Source organism: Monodon monoceros, unplaced genomic scaffold (genome assembly GCF_005190385.1).
Source record: "Monodon monoceros isolate NGI ecotype Baffin Bay Population unplaced genomic scaffold, NGI_Narwhal_1 Super_Scaffold_19, whole genome shotgun sequence".
NCBI classification, from domain to species: domain Eukaryota; kingdom Metazoa; phylum Chordata; class Mammalia; order Artiodactyla; family Monodontidae; genus Monodon; species Monodon monoceros.
In genome coordinates this window covers 52,974,424-52,991,975 of record NW_021703775.1, presented here as the reverse complement: position 1 = coordinate 52,991,975, position 17,552 = coordinate 52,974,424, and the positions used below count along the sequence as shown (strand labels likewise).

Here is a 17,552-nt window from a genome sequence, read left to right as displayed (position 1 = left end):
GACAAGTCACTTAATCTCACTGAAGCCTCAGTCTCCTGGTAAAATGGACAAAACAATACCTTCTTTATAGGGTTGTTGTGAGGATTCATAGCCTGAGTACTGTGAAATGCTTAGCACAGGGTCTGACACAAAGTTCAGTAAAGGCTGGTTCTTTGTTTTTGTTTTTGCGGTACGCGGGCCTCTCACTGCTGTGGCCTCTCCTGCCGCGGAGCACAGGCTCCGGACGCGCAGGCCCAGCGGGCACGGCTCACGGGCCCAGCCGCTCCGCAGCATGCGGGATCCTCCCGGACCGGGGCACGAACCCGCATCCTCTGCATTGGCAGGCGGACTCGCAACCACTGCGCCATCAGGGGAGCCCAAGGCGGGTTCTTATAATTACTGTTACATCATCTTCCACAGCAGGACCAAATGTTGCTGGATATCCTCTAACACAAGAAAACATAAACGCATTTTTTATTTAAAAAAAAAAAGGAAAAACTTTCTTCCCATTTGAATGGTCTCTTTTTCCCTCTAAATCAGAGTGCTCAGAGGAACCTGTAGAAAACATGGCCTAGTCCCCAGCCTTCATGGCTAGTATATTAAGATGAAAAGTAATAAATATGATCTGTATTTAAAATTTTTATACTTTTCAGAATGCTCCAAATATATTTTATTATGTATTTTCTTAAAAATCATTACCTTTTATGTTTGTACTGTATCTGCTTACATATTAGGTTGACAGAGTACTTTGGAAATATTCTTTTTTTAAAATTCTTTTTCATATTCTTTTCCATTATGGTTTATTATGGGATATTGAATATAGTTCCCTGTGCTGTACAGTAGGACTTTGTTGTTTATCCATTCTGTATATTATAGTTTGCCTCTGCTAATCCCGAACTCCCAATCCAACCTTCCCTCACCAACCCCCCCTTGGCAACCACAAAAATATTCTTTATTGTTTTGAAAAAGATATGACGAATTAAAAGTAAATTACTCATTCAGAGTACAGAAGCAAAGACCATGGATCTTGTAGTTTCTTACTTTCACCACTAGATAAGGCCCCATGCTTACTTCTGGTTAGTTCGCTGAGGGAAATACCTATCTTTCTTTAGGAACAGATCACATTTGATGATCCATCAGGGCCAGTCTGGTCTTACGGATACAAATTTAGGTGAAGTCAGGTCAACCCAGGCCACAGCAGGCCTGCAGTTAACCATGGTTCAAAAGACCCTAGAAGGTCAGGGACTAGGGAAAGGATTTGAGACTCCTTCATCTCAGCTTTCAGTAAGCCATAGGGTTCAGAGGTTGGGGTTATAAGAGCACTCTGGACCACCAGGGGAACCATAAAGCTTTACTAGCTTCCCACACCAAGAAGAAAGCAGCCAGAGTTATCAAAGCCCCACCTTTCAGTTTCACTTCCACTCTTACCCTACAGCCCAGACTTGGGTACTGCTTTACAAGGTTCAATGATACTCAGCAGTCTTTTGTTTTTTAACACTATAGTTTATCCTTTATAATTCAGTCAAGAATACTGGTTCGATAGTATGAGCAATCTAATCAAGTTAACAAAAACAAACAAACAAAAACATTGGTAAGTAGAACCAGATTCAGTGGAGAGCCAACAGGATGTTAGGGGACTTAGAATTATGATGTATGAGGAACAGTATAAAATTATATTCTGGCATCGGGATTGTGATAACACTCTTTAAACATTCGAAGGACTGATCCACGGAAAAGGGATTAAATATATTCTTTGCTTTCTTAGAGTCAATAACAAGGAATCAATAGAGCTTAGTTCAAATTAAGAAAGAAATTTCTAGTACTACCATTATCTGAAAATGGAATGAGTTGCTTTTGGAGATTATGAGTTCCCAGGCATTGAGTTCATAAGTAAAAGCTCTACAGCTGTTTCTGGAGGATGTTTTCAAGGCAGTTGATGCAGTAGATGGGGGTGGGGTTGAGTTAGAAAACTTCCCACATCCTATGAAAGACATTTGTGACGAGGTTTTTTTCCTCACCATATAGGGAACATAATAGATAATATAATAATGATGATGATGAAAACTTGTGTTTTTAAAATTCAACTAAAGTTTTCATATTAGAAAATTGTCTCAGTAGAAGCCTAAAATTTTTCAATTTTTAAAAATAAATGTATCAGGGGCTTCCCTGGTGGCGCAGTGGTTGAGAGTCCGCCTGCCGATGCAGGGGACGCGGGTTTGTGCCCCGGTCGGGGAAGATCCCATATGCTGTGGAGCGGCTGGGCCCGTGAGCCATGGCCACTGAGCCTGCACGTCCGGAGCCTGTGCTCCGCAACGGGAGAGGCCACAACAGTGAGAGGCCCGCGTACCGCATGCATGCATGCATGCATGAATGAATGAATAAATAAATAAATAAAATCTTATATATCCACATGAGTGTTCTCCATTGAATGTTTTCCCTGGAGCCTCTTCTTAATCCAGAATGAATATTATCCTGAAACTTGATCTCTGTACATTATAATTACATCTCATTTTGGTTCAAGATTGTTTTTCCCACTTTCATACATCTTGGTCTGGGTGACTTTGGTATTTCCAAAAATCAAATTAGTCTTAAAAGATTTGTAGGGTAACCGTATGTCCTAGTTTCACCTGATTTCTCAGATTAATGATTAATAGTACCCACCCCATTTCGTTCTCTAAAATGTTCTGGTTATGATCATTCTAGTTATAGACCACCACTGAGAATATTCAGTAGCTTATTTTGCAGGTTCCAAAGGCAATTCAGAAGTGAAGTTAAAAAATGGTTTGAGTGAGTATCAGTATCTGTCGGACTAATCTGCAACTCCCACATTAACTGCTTTGAAGACAGTCATATGCCCTTAGATGGAAAAGTTATTTATGATGCGTACCTCCTACTTTTTTAACCAACCAGATTGCATTTTGGCAATGATTACGATCCATTTGTGGGAGTAGCGGAAATGATCAGTGCATAAAAACAAGTCCATTCAATATCCTGCACTCAGGAAGTTTGAAGAGTAAGTTAAAACAAATTTACTGAGATTTTTCTTTCCCTTTATTCAAAGGTTTTGTTTTGCTTACTGAAACACAAGTATTGTTGGACAAATAGGTAGTATTTCTCTCTGCAATCTGTACTTGTTCAAAGCCGTATTTATTTTACCTGTTTCTGTGATTTGAAAGCAGAGCCTGTAATTTATTCTCCTGATTTATTTTCTTTCCAGTTTACCAGTAAATCAGAAGCTCTATTACTAAAAATACGTGGAGTTATTAACCAGTTGGCATTTGGCATTGACAAAAGGTACTGTTAAAATATTTTTTAAATATCTTTTTATCTTTTTTTTTTGCTGTTGTTATTGTCTCATCTTATTATTGTTCTCACAAGTCTTTTGCTTCTTGACCAGGAAAGTGCCTCAGATGACTGTTCTTAGAGATAATTTCATATTGTCTCCTGCTTCTTATATTGTTTAAATATTTATCAAATTTTACAGCTAAAATGTTATATAATACTTAGTTTGAGACTAGACAAAACAATGATACTATTATACTTGTTTCCCTGATTTCTTTTACTTCTTTTCCCTCATTTCAGTAGCCTTCCCGCTATTATCACTTTTTTATATTGATTAGAAGTGGAATCAATCATTTTAGTGTGTATTTTTCTTAACCTTGCTACTTTCCTTGGTTTTGATTTGAGGTAATTTGGGTCTGTCATTTTTTTTCTCCTATAATACATTTATTAGTGCTCTACTTTAATTTTTGGAATCATATTAATATTCATTCATTCATTTTGAGCAATGCTGTCACCAGTGGCTAGATATAAAACTTGGCTCTTGTATTTACAGTAGAGAGTGGCAGGATATTTGATTGCTAAACTAAATTGGATTCTTTTTTCTTCTTATCCATGTAGCAAATCAACGTGTGTGGATCAGAATAAACCACTGTTTGTCACAGCAGGATTGGATTCTTTAAGTCAAATAGGTTGGTGAACTTATTAAGATTGTTCAATGGTTTTTTAATTGCTTATTGATTTTGTCCTACTCCCTGTTCACTTCATCTCCAACATCTCCTAACTGTAACCATCATTTCCAGTTTCATTATTGTTGCTGTTATTCTTTGTATACACAGTATTGATGCAAAATGCATCACATTGACATATTTGTGATGGAAGGGATGTTGTCACATAAGAGACTGATTTCTAATCTATATTCCACTATATCTATATATATCTATATAGAAATCTATATATAGATTTCTAATCTATATTCCACTAAAAATTTTGCATGTATTTTCTTTCCCTCACTGATTTCCAGATACTTTTAAATTTTAGCTCCTTGCGTTTAGAAGAAAACCAGAAGCATAGAGTGGTCAGGAAATTCAAAGCTATATATTATGGGCAATGATGAAAAATCTGAGATTCAAGTGTTGGAATAAATCAAAAAGAACACAGTTGTACTAACTAGGTATGCCTTAATTTTTCATTATGAAAAATTGCCTCTCATCCAATGGGATGTGTTTCCTAAACTTACAGATGTCCTAGACTCATGAAGCAAAAGAAATTTCAAAAGCGTTTATATAGGCAAACTCCTTATCTTCTCACAGAAGCTATTTTCATTGTGGAGATTCTCAGGCCTAGCAACTCTATATGCTGGGGTTGGCAGTTTGGTTTTAACACTCTAATGGACAATAATTTTCTTTTTTATTTCCCATCCCCCGTTACTTTTACAAGCTAAAGTTGACTTGACTTCAGATGTAGAGATCTTTGTCATGAGATTGTAGATTGAATTGGAATGAAAAGAATAGAGGTATTAATGAGTGATTATAAATACTGATTTTTATAATACTTATTATTACCAACTTAATTTCATTAGCAGTGAGAATCACTGTAATGATAGATAATGCTGATGGAAATCTTTTGCCCATGTAAGTAGTTGGAGGTCAGAAAAGGGTTGAAAAATACTGAATTTAAAAAATCATGGAGGGACTTCCCTGGTGGCACAGTGGTTAAGACTCCACGCTCCCAATGCAGGGGGCCAGGGTTCGATCCCTCGTCAGGGAACTAGATCCCACATGCATGCAGCAACTAAGAGTTCACATACCAGAACTAAGGAGCCCGCCTGCTGCAACTAAGACCCAGTGCTATCAAATAACTACAATAAATTTTTTAAAAATCATGGAGCTTGGACCCCATCAAAATTAAAAACTTTTGCTCTTAAAAGCCCATGTGATGCCGCGGAGCGGCTAGGCCCGTGAGCCGTGGCCGCTGAGCCTGCGCGTCCAGAGCCTGTGCTCCGCAATGTGAGAGGCCACAACAGTGACAGGCCCGCGTACCGCAAAAAAAAAAAAAAAAAGCCCATGTGAAAAGGATAAAAAGACATGCTACAATCTGGGAGAAAATATTTTCAAACTACATATTTTACAAAGGACTAGTATCTAGAATATATAAATAACAGTAAAAAAAAATCCAATTAGAAAATATGCGAAAGAGGACTTCCCCAGTGGGGAAGACTCCACGCTCCCAATGCAGGGGGCCCAGGTTCAATCCCTGGTCAGGGAACTAGATCCTGCATGCATGCATCAACTAAGAGTTCACATGCTGCAAGTAAGAAGTCCACATGGGGCTTCCCTGGTGGGGCAGTGGTTAAGAATCCTCCTGCCAGTGCTGGGAACACGGGTTCGAGCCCTGGTCTGGGAAGATTCCACATGCTGCGGAGCAACTAAGGCCATGCGCCGCAACTACTGAGCCTGCACTCTAGAGCCCGTGAGCCACAAGTACTGAGCCCATGTACCTAGAGCCCGTGCTCTGCAACAAGAGAAGCCACCACAATGAGAAGCCCATGCACCACAACGAAGAGTAGCCCCCGCTCGATGCAACTAGAGAAAGCTCATGCGCAGCAATGAAGACCCAATGCAGCCAAAAAATAAAAATAAAATAAGTCCACATGGTGCAACTAAGAAGTCTGCCTGCCGCAACTAAAGATCCCATGTTCCACAATTAAGACTTGGTGCAGCCTAGATAGATAGATAGAAAGAAAATATGCAAAAGACATGGCCAGATATTTCACTATAAAGGATATACAAATGGCAAATAAGCACATGAAAAGATGTTTAATATCATTAATCATTAAGGAAATGCAAATGAGATATCACCACACACTTAATAGAATAGGTAAAATAAAATATAGTGATAACACCAGATGCTTGTGAGGGGATGTGAGGAAACTGGATCACTCATACATTGCTGGTGGGGATGTAAAATGGTACAGCCACTCTTGAAAACAGTTTGATGGTTTCTTATAAAACTAAACTTGCAGCTACCAAATGACCTAGATGTTGCAGTGTTGGGCATTTATGTGAGAGAAATGAAAACTTAAGTTCACATAAAAATCTGTACACAAATGTTCATGACAGCTTTATTTGTAATAGCCCAAAAGTGGAAACAACCCAGATATCATTCAACAGGTAAGTGGATAAACTGTGGTATATCCCTACCATGGAACACTACTCAGCAATAAAAAAGAACAAACTATTGATACATACAGCAGCTTGGGTGAATCTCCAGGGAATTATACTAAATTATAAAAGCCAATGAGAAAAGGTTACGTACAATATAATTCTATTTATATAAAATTTTGGAATGAAAAAATTTTAGAAATGGAGGAAAGATTAATGGTTGTCAGAGGTTAGGGACAGAACTGTAGGTAGGGAGGTGGGGGAGGAATCGAGGAGGTAGGTGTGGTTATAAAAGGGCAACACAAGGGATCCTTCTGGGAATGGAATTGTTCAGTATCTTGACTGTGGTAGTGGATATATGAACCTACAAAGGTGATAAAATTCTGTACAATACACACACACACAAATGAGGACAAGGAAGAGACTTGGGAAATCTAAATAAGATCGGTGGGTTATATCAGTGTCTTACTCACCAAAGTGGTAAGGAGGCCCTGAAAGATCAAGAGTGAAACAGTCTTAGTGAACAATGTAGATGCTAAAACAGAAAGAATGACAAATCTCAGACTGTGGGTTGAAAATTGCCAAGAAGTGGCAGCATATTTTCAAAATTTTCATATTAATTTTTTTAAACACTGTAATTGTTTTATTTTTCAGGTTCATTTTGAAAGGCAGTATTCATCAGGGTGTATATTTTGGCAGTTTTTAAGAGGGACTTTTTAAAAATTTATGTATATTTATTTTTGGCTGTGTTGGGCCTTCGTTTCTGTGCGAGGGCTTTCTCTAGTTGTGGCAGGCGGGGGCCACTCTTCATCACAGTATGCGGGCCTCTCACTGTCGCGGCCTCTCTGGTTGTGGAGCACAGGCTCCAGACGCGCAGGCTCAGTAGTTGTGGCTCACAGGCCTAGTTGCTCCGCGGCATGTGGGATCTTCCCGGACCGGGGCTCGAACCCGTGTCCCCTGCATCGGCAGGCGGATTCTCAACCACTGCGCCACCAGGGAAGCCCTAACTTAATTTTAAATTAACTTAAATTATACGAGCAATACCTAAAGACATTCTCCATATAAAATCTTGAAATAGTATATATTAGGATCAAGTTTAATATTCCAGACCATTTTCTATATATGTGAATGTGGTATAGAAAAAACTTTTTTTGTTTTTTAATGTAATTTTTATTTTACATTGGAGTATAGTTGATTTACAATGTTGTGTTAGTTTCAGGTATACAGCAAAGTGATTCAGTTATAGATATACATATATCCATTCTTTTTTCAGATTCTTTTCCCATATAGGTTATTACAGAATATTGAGTAGAGTTCCCTGTGCTATACAGTAGGTCCTTGTTGATTGTCTGTTTTATATATAGTAGTGTGTATATGTTAATCCCAAACTCCTAATTTATCCCTCCCCCACCTTACCCCTTTGGTAATCCTAAGTTTGTTTTTGAAGTCTGTGAGTCTATTTCTGTGTTGTAAATAAGTTCATTTGCCTCATTTTTTTAGATTCCACATATGATATCGTATGATATTTGTCTTTCTCTGACTGACTTACTTCACTTAGTATGATAATCTCCAGGTCCATCCACATTGCTGCAGATGGGATTATTTCACTCTTTTTTATGGCTGAGTAATATTCCATTGTATATATGTACCATATCTTTTTTTTTATTGGAATATAATTGCTTTACCATGTTGTGTTAGTTTCTGCTGTAGAACAAAGTGAATCAGCTATATGTATACATATATCCCTTCCCTCTTGAGCCTCCCTCCCACCCGCCCCCATCTCATGTAATGACCCCATGCTCTAGGTCATCACAGAGCCAAGCTGAGCTCCCTGTGCTATACAGCAGCTTCCCACTAGCTATCTATTTTACACATGGTAGTGTGTATATATCAGTGCTACTCTCTCAATTCATCCCACACTCCCCTTTCCCCACTGCGTCCACAAGCCCATTCTCTACGTCTGCATCTCTTTTCCTGCCCTGCAAATAGGTTCATCAGTACCATTAGAAAAAACTATTTGTTTTAATATAATTGTATCATTCTATATCATTTTGAAGTTTTCCTTTTTTACTCAATACACCTTAGTGATTTTTCCATATTAATGCCACATGTAAGTCTATTTGGTACTTTGACTGCTGGGTAGTGTTGTAGAGCATGGCTGTGTGCATAGTAATTTAGTTCACTATACCTCTATTGATGGACATTTCGGTTGTGGCCAATTTTTCACTAATACAAGTGATGCAGCCATGTGAAATCCTTAATGCATGTATGCAGGTACTTCTAGGGTAAACACCCAAAACTGGAATTGCTGGTTAATAGAGTGTGACCTTTTTTAGTATTTTCATAGTATTCACTAGTGCCTTATTACCCTCTGATTTAGCTGCCCCAATTTGCATTCTACTCATTAGCACATAAGAATAACTGTTTCCTTACACATTCATGAACACATGAGAATATCAAACTTTATATTTTTGCCAAGCAGCAATTTAAATGTGGGGAAAGAGAATTATAGTTTACTCATTACTCTATCTCCTCTTCCTCTGGTACTAGAATCTGCCCCAGTGGCCTTGCTACACTGGGTTGGGGTAAATTTTAATAGTGACTATAGGAAAGGAGAAATGAGTGATCTAAGATTTATATTTTTATAAGTATCTGTTTTATTGGTAGAGTTTGTAATGTTTTAGTCAATGCAGTCATTTGGAGTAAAACTTCCAATTTTAGGATCTCCTCCTGTTCCTGACAATGACTTTGGAAAGCTTCATGCCCATTCACCAATGGAATTGTGGAAAAAAGTGTATGAAAAGCTCTTTCCACCAAAGGTATATATTTCTAATTCTTTTAAAGCAAGAATTTTCAGCACTATTCAACAGTTATTGGGAAATGTTTCAGCAGGCCTATTATAGTAACTTTGTTTTCTACTCACATGCTCAAATATCAATTAAACATTTGCTAAAAATCTACTGTATATGAGGCACTGTGGGGTTTAAAAGATGCGTAGGACACAGTTCTCACTCTGCTTCCAAACAGAGCTCTTGCTGGTTGTTAGAGAAGGGAGAGGCAACATCTGAAAGACGAGGGAGAGAGGACCTGGGGGAATTTGAACTGACCCTCAGCAGCGATGGCCAGCTGAGGAACGAGAGCTTGGCTTGCATGGTAGTTGATACCCCGCATTGAAGGTTTTGGGCTATGGGCATGAAATGATTTGAAGAATTGTGATTTCAGAGTATCAACACATTAAAAGATGTCAAGGACCCTGCAAGAGACCCTCAGTATGCTGAAAGCGAAGTTGATGAAATGAGAATTCAGAAGGATCAGGTATTATCCTAAACATTTATTTTATTTCATCTTAAGTTTTATCACAGAAATATCCTTAGAATTCCATAAATTTTTCTCAATTTATTTAATTTTTTACTTTTAAAATTATTTAAATAGTACATCTTCACTATATATTAAAAAGTTTTTTGATATGCATCAAGAAGGAACTAAAAATCACCTATCATTCTACCACCCAGAGATGACTTGGTGTTCACATATCCTTTTTGGACTTTGCAGTTTATGTTGAAGATGGGTAGTGATTCTTACCTCACTGTTGGGGAGACACTTCCATAATATTCTTTTGTTTGTGGGATTATTTAAAAGGTTTTGTTTTTTATTAGGACATTTAGATGTATCCATACTTTTCTTGTATCAGAAAAATTAAGGACTGAAAGCACACAAACGCAGTTGACAAAACCCAGAGTCTCTCAGGAAAGTGATTAAAAGTGGAGACTGCTTTCCATATATGCCAGATAGCACCATTTGTGATACACAGTCTAACGTAAGAATGCAAAAGTTGGTAAACTCATCATGGTCCAATATTTAGATTTTCCCAGATCTCCTTTTAGTTTGATAAAATGAGACACTGTACAGGACACGCCCTTACTATAAACACAGTAAATTGAATGCCCTGACCACCTCTCAGGTGGGATTTATAGAGCTGTGTAACTTGGGCAGTCACTTTGTTGCAAGGATAACCTGAAAGCAACCACCCACTGCAAGCGGGGACCAGCGTCTTTTTCTCAGCACTAGCCTTTCACCTTCAGGGGCTCTAGAATAAGTAAGCAAAACATTTAAGTACAGAAGACTTTTGAAAAATATGTCATGAATATTTAGAGGGTGTTTTAGCTGTAGCAAAGCAAGAGGCATGTTGTAGGGACACGAAATTGACCTCATGTAACCCTTATTATGTGTGCAGGTTGGCTATAGAGATTAGTTGGAAGTCATCTCTGAATTAATATTTATCTAGGAGTTAATGACTAACTGCCATTGTTGATAAGAGTATCTGTTTATATTAGATAGTGAGCCCTTTTTTTTACACACACACACACACACACACACACACATATTGTTAAAGCACTAGAGTATTTCTGAGCATCATGAGTTTTCACATTCAGATACATCTTCCCTAACTGACCTAAAACCATATGAATTTTGAGTGGAACTGGAAAGCAGCCCCACAATATCTTTCTTTACTCAACCCTTGTACCTCACTAATTCTACATTCTTTTGACTGAGATTTTTTTTTAACTCACCTGCAAAGTTATAATATCCTAATTTTGCCTCTTTCATAGTATTTTATTCATGATATTTTAGTAGATGAATTGATTTTAGTTTGCACATGTAGTACCTTAACATAATTGTATGCTTCTGCTTTAAAAGTCATGCTAATGATTACCAGTTGATGCTCAGTTATTTTATTGATGTCCATTTCCAAATTTTGACATTCTAATATCCAAAACTTTAAATTTATATCTTCTCTCAGTTTACTGTCTGTAGAAGAGAGAAACTACTAGCACAGAATCTCAAAGCAATGCCCTCACCACTAGCATTGGTAAAAATAATTCAATTAAAGAAAGTTTGTGATAACTGATTACTGTTTATTCTTTATGAGCTAACAATCTTTGAAACCATAAGTTACTGGTAAGATAACTGGTGAACTGAGCTAACTTCATCAGAAGAAATAAATGAAGCTATAAAGACTACTTCAGAGTTAATACTATAAAAAATCCTTCTGAAGTCTTTATACAGTTTTGAAACTTTCAACACTTAAATTTTAATAACTTAGAGTATAGGTATGAAAGAGACAATCTGCAATTTTTTTCTGAAAATGAGAATCTAATTTTCTTTTCCTAGCAAAAATGAACTTGTTATGTTAGCCAAAGGGCAGTGATTGCCTTATCTTGCAGAGTAACCACTTTTTGCTTATCTGAAATAATAATATACTTTGTACACTTAGACATTGAACAACATGTAAGAGGCCAGGAGGCAATCCCCTTAGATGATCCCTTTTGCAGGTCAGTCATCTCATGCAGGATATTCACCCCCACTAAAAGTTATCTCTGTTTTATGAATTGTGAAAGGAACATATACTCATTGTGAAAAAAATCAAGACATGGAAGTATATAACAGAAAATGGAAGTGTCCTGCCCTCTCTCCACCTATTTGCCTTTTCTTGGGGCACATGAGACCACTGTTGTTTTTGCTGGCTGCCTATGAAGTCAAGTGTGAATGAGCACTGATGTATTTAATCAGTCCTTACTGGGAGATGTCTAAGCCATTTCCAATTGTGTGCCAATATACACAGCTCAGTGAATATCCTTCTATTGCTATTCTTCTGCTCTTCTCTATTATACTTATTGATAAAATTCTAAAGGTACAATCACTGGGTCAAACGATATGTACATTTTAAACATTGATACTTTGCTGACTTCAACCACAATTTGACAAGAGTTGAACAGCAAATATTTAAAAATAAGATCACTTTTATATACTTAAAGTATGCCAAATGCTTAATTTTGTTAGTTGAAAAACAACTTGTATATACTATATAGTGTATATTTTGTCTGAAACTTTAATAAATTCATCTCCAAGTGCTGCTTTGGTGACACAGAAACTCTGAAGACTGCATTTCTAGAAAATAAATCCTAAGTATAATTATTTATAAAACAGTTGGCAAGAAATTTGGAGAATGATGATGTTATAAAGGATACACTGTTATACCCAAAAAAATGCTAAGGCAGTTTTAAGGTGCCTAGTTTTAAAATTTTAAGTTTTTTGCAAGTAATACATATTTTTGTTTTAGGAACTGGAACAGTACAAAAGAAGTTCTTCCAAGTCTTGGAAACAAATTGAGCTTGATTCCTGAACCTAATGCAACTATAGGGTATCTATTTCTTCTTTTCCAAATACAAGTAAGATTATTTTATTACTTAATATTATATTAATAAGTGAGGAAAGTCTAGATGTGTAATTTGTTAAAGGAAAAGTGGAATTTCTTGTATTAGTGCAACTCCCTGCATACTTTTAACTCTCTTAAAAGGGAAAAATTTGTATAATTACATGCAATATTTTTTAAAAAATAAAAAGAATCTTGCAGGACCTACCTTTAACATGTTTAAGTAGTGTATACTTGGTTCAGCATCTGTAAGTTTCTGCTTATGTTTTCAGGAATATGAAAGCAAGAGCATTTAGTAACAGTTGTGAGTATAAGGTTAAGCATTTATATTAGACACATTCCTTCTCTAAGGAGTTCTCAGCTGTGTCTGGTAAGAAAAGTAGAATTGGGGTCACTTTCACAGGTGTCATCATTTTACTCTAATTAATGGTAAGGCACAAGAAGCATCCGAAGTACTTTTTTTAAATGCACATTTCTGAGCAGCAATCAAGATGGTGGAATAGTAGGAAGTGAAGCTCACCTTCTCCCACAAATACATCAAAAATACATCTACATGTGGAACGATTCTCACAGAATATCTACTGAACACCGGCAGAAGACCTCAGACTGCTGAAAGGGCAAGAAAACCTCCAGGTAGGAAAAAATAAAATGAGAAAGGAATCAAGATGGGACCTGCACCCCTGGGAGGGAGCTATGAAAGAGGAAAGGTTCCTGCACCCGGGAAAGCCCCTTCACTGGTGGGGAGATCTGCTGGGACAGAAGGGGAGCTTCAGAGACTCAGAGGAGAATGCAGCAGCCGGTTTGTGGCAGCCAGAGCAGAGGGAAAACTGCACAGATGGTCTGTGCAGTGCTGCCGCCCTGCACTCACCAGCCTGAGATGCAGGTCCACCGGTGCGGGTGGGGACTGGGTGCCAGAACTCGGGCTTTGGAGATCAGACCCAGGGTGAGGACTGGGGTTGGCTGTGCAGAAACAGCCTGGGGCGGCTGGAATCTAGTGCGACTGCAACTGATGGTGTATGGGGAGGAAGCCTGGGCTGCCTTAGAGGCCAGGCGCCATTGTTTGGGGGTGCACGAGGGAAGGGGTGGGACTGCCATTGTAGCCTTTTTCTCTGTGTGCACTCACAGAGGGCAGGACACCACATGCAGGGGCTCCAGGAGCCGCCTGGAGGGAGGCAAGCCACTGCCTCCGTCACAGACTCTAGGAGCAGTCTCCAGCCACCTCTGCTCCTGTCACATGCTCTGGGGGCACACCAGAGCCACCACTGCTGCCAAGAACCCCAAGACCAGGCACCAGCCGCCGCATCTGCACACCCCTGTCAATCAAGGGGATAACAACCAGCACACACTGAGGAAAGAGTCAACAGGCATCCATAATAAAAACAGGCCTTGCACCCAATATATTAAACTCACACAAGCTACACAGGACATCCCCACATATAAATAGCTCTCCAAGATCACAGTAGATAATTGTTTCTCCTAAACTCACAGAGTAAGAGAAATATAAGTAAAATGAAGAAGCAGAGGAACCACTCCCAGTTAAAAGACCAAGAGAATTCCCCTGAAAGAACAAATAATGAAACAGACCTCTTTAGTCTAATAGACATCAATTTCAAGAAGGAGATAATGAAAATAAATACTGAAGGAATTAAGAAAGGCTATCAACAGAAATGCAGAGTACTGTAAAAAGGAACTAGAAACTATAAAAAGGAACCCAGAAAAATTAGAAAACTCATTTGCAGAGATGAAAGCTGAGCTAAAGGCAATGAATAGCAAAATGAATAATGCAGAAGAATGAATAAGTGATCTGGAAGATAGATAGAATAATGGAAATCACCCAATCAGGGCAGCAGACAAAGCCAAATGAAAAAAAAAAAAAAGCAATATGAGAGACCTATAGGATAATATAAAGCATGCCAATCAATGCATAATAGGGATTCCAGAAGGGGAAGACAGAGAAAAGGGGATTGAAAATGTATTTGAAGAAATTATGGCTGAAAATTTCCCAAACATAAAGAAGGAAACAGATATCCAGGTACAGGAAGCACAGAGGGTCCCAAACAAGATAAACCCAAACAGACCTACACCAAGTCATATTATAATAAAAATGGCAAAAGTTAAAGAGAGGATTCTAAAGGCAGCAAGAGAAAAACTAAAGAGTTAATTACAAGGGAACCCCCATAAGGCTGTTACCACCTGGCCTCTACAGAAACGTTTGCAGGCCAGAAGGGAGTGGCAAGATACATTCAGAGTCCTGAAAGGAAAAACTCTGCAACCTAGGATACTCTACCCAGCAAGATTATTATTTAGAATAGAAGGAGAAATAAAGAATTTCTCAGACAAGCAAAAACTCAAAGAATACAGCGATACTAAACAATATATCCTAAAGGAAATATTGAAAGTTCTTCTCTAAGTAGAAAAAAAGAATCTATAGGAAAGAGAAAATTACAATTGAAAAGTAAATCACTTAAGTAAGCCAGTACACAGATTTAAAAAAACATCAAAAAATTTCTGTGAAAGTGATGATAACCACAATGAACAGCAAAAGGATAGAGATGTAAGAGGACGTCAAAATCATAAAATGTGGAGGAGGAGAGTAAGAAAATGTAGGGGTTTTTTTCTTTCCCCTAGAATGTGTTTGAGCCTATGTGACTACCAGTCTAAGGCAAACAGATATAGGAAGGGGTTAACATACTTGAAAAACAGGGTAACCACAAACCAAAAACATACAACAGACTCACAAAAACCAAAAAGAAGAGAACATAAGTATAATACAAAAGAAAGTCGTCAAACCACAGAAGGAAAAAAAGGGACAAAGAAGAAACATAAAATTAATGAGAAAACGAGTTTTAAAATGGCAGTAAATACATATCTATCAATAATTACCTTAAATGTCAATGGAGTAAATACTCCAGTCCAAAGACAGAGTGGCAGATTGGATAAAAAAACACAAGCCTACGATATGCTGCCTACAAGACACCCACTTTAGGGCAAAGGACACACAAAGACTGAACGTGAGGGGACGGAAAAAGATATTTCATGCAAACGGAAATGACGAGAGCAGGGGTCGCAATACTCAGACAAAATAGACTTTAAAACAAAGGCCACAAAGAAAGATAAAGAGGGATACTATACAATGATAAAAGGTTCAATACAAGAGGAGGATCTTACACTCATCAACATATATGCACCTAATATAGGAGCACCCAAATACATAAAACAAATACTGACCTAAAGGGAGAAATAGACAGGAATACAGTAATAATAGGAGATTTTAACACGCATTCACATCAATGGACAGATCTTCTAAGACAGAGAGTAAGGCAACAGAGATCCTAAATGATACAATAGAACAGTTAGACTTAATTGATGTTTTCAGGACATTACATCCAAAAAACCTAGAATACACCTTCTTTTCAAGTGCACATGGAACATTTTCTAGGATTAACCACATACTAGGGCACAAGACAAGCCTCAACAAATTTAAGAGTATAGAAATTATTTCAAGCATCTTTTCTGACCACAACAGCATAAACCTAGAAAGTATCCACAGAAAAAGTGAGAAAAAATGATTACATGGAGATTAAACAACATGCTTCTAAAAAACAGATGGGTCATCGATGAAATCTAAGAGGAAATTTTAAAAATACCTTGAGACAGGGCTTCCCTGGTGGCGCAGTGGTTGAGAGTCCACCTGCCGATGCAGGGGACGCGGGTTCGTGCCCCAGTCTGGGAGGATCCCACATGCCGCGGAGTCCGGAGCCTGTGCTCCGCAGCAGGAAAGGCCACGGCAGTGAGAGGCCCGTGTACCACCAAAAAAAAAAAAAAAAAAAACCTTGAGACAAATGACAATGAAAACACAACCATACAAAATCTATGGGATGCAGCAAAAGCAATTCTTAGAGGGACGTTCAGAGCAATACAGGCCTTCCTCAAAAAAAAACAAGAAAAATCTCAAACAACCTCACCTACCACTTAAAAAAATCAGAAAAAGGAGAACAAACAAAACCTAAAGTCAGCAGAAGGAAACAAATAATAAAGATCAGAGAGGAAATAAAAGAGATTTAAAAAAATAGAAAAAAATCAATAAAACCAAGAGCTGGTTCTTTGAAAGAATAAACAAGATTGACAAACTTCTGGCCAGGCTCACCAAGAAGAAAAGAGAAAGAACCCAAATAAATAAGATATGAAAAAGGATACATAACAACTGATACTGCAAAAATACAAAAAACCATAAGGTAATACTATGAACAATTATATGCCAACAAATTCAACAACCTAGAAGAAATGGACAAGTTTCTAGAAACATACAGCCCACCAAAATTAAATCAAGAAGAAATAGATAATGTGAACCACTGATCACAAGAAGTGAAATAGAATCTGTAATTTTAAAGCTCCCTACAGGGACTTCCTTGGTGGTCCAGTGGTCAAGAATCCACCTTCCAATGCAGGGGATGTGGGTTCGATCCCTGGTCAGGGAACTATGATCCCATATGCCGTGGGGCAACTAAGCTTGTGCACTCTAGAGCCCGTGAGCCACACCTAGAGAGCCCACATGCCACAACTACTGAGCCTGTGTGCTCTGGAGCCCATGCACAACTAGAAAACCCTGCATGCCACAATGACTGAGCCCATGCACTCTAGTGCCCGTGCACCACAACTAGAGAAGCCCACGTACCGCAACAAAGAACCCAAGTGCTGCAAAGAAAGATCCTGCATGCCACAACTAAGACCCAACGCAGCCAAATAAATATAATTTAAAATAAAAATAAAAGCTCCCTACAAACAGAAGTCCAGGACCAAATGGCTTCACAGGCCAATTCTACCAAACATACAAATAAGAACTTGTACCGATCCTTCTCAAACTCTTCCAAAAAATTGAAGAGGAACACTCCAAAATACATTCTGTGAAGCCACCA

The 17,552-nt window shown here is 38.2% G+C and overlaps 1 protein-coding gene across 3 annotated transcripts in view; it reads left to right on the top strand.

Annotated features, from left to right (window-relative positions):
* DYNC2LI1 (dynein cytoplasmic 2 light intermediate chain 1) overlaps positions 1–13,237 on the top strand; it is a 47,005-nt gene extending 33,768 nt beyond the window's left edge. Inside the window, exons 10-15 of one of the 3 annotated variants that reach the window (XM_029232483.1) lie at positions 3,197–3,273; positions 3,880–3,950; positions 9,144–9,241; positions 9,645–9,737; positions 12,544–12,652; positions 13,120–13,237. In XM_029232483.1, coding sequence (XP_029088316.1) covers positions 3,197–3,273; positions 3,880–3,950; positions 9,144–9,241; positions 9,645–9,737; positions 12,544–12,606 — 402 coding nt within the window. In that variant the 3' untranslated portion in view covers positions 12,607–12,652; positions 13,120–13,237. The other 2 variants (XM_029232484.1, XM_029232482.1) reach the window with 2 other exon arrangements.
* The last annotated feature ends 4,315 nt before the right edge of the window (positions 13,238–17,552 follow it).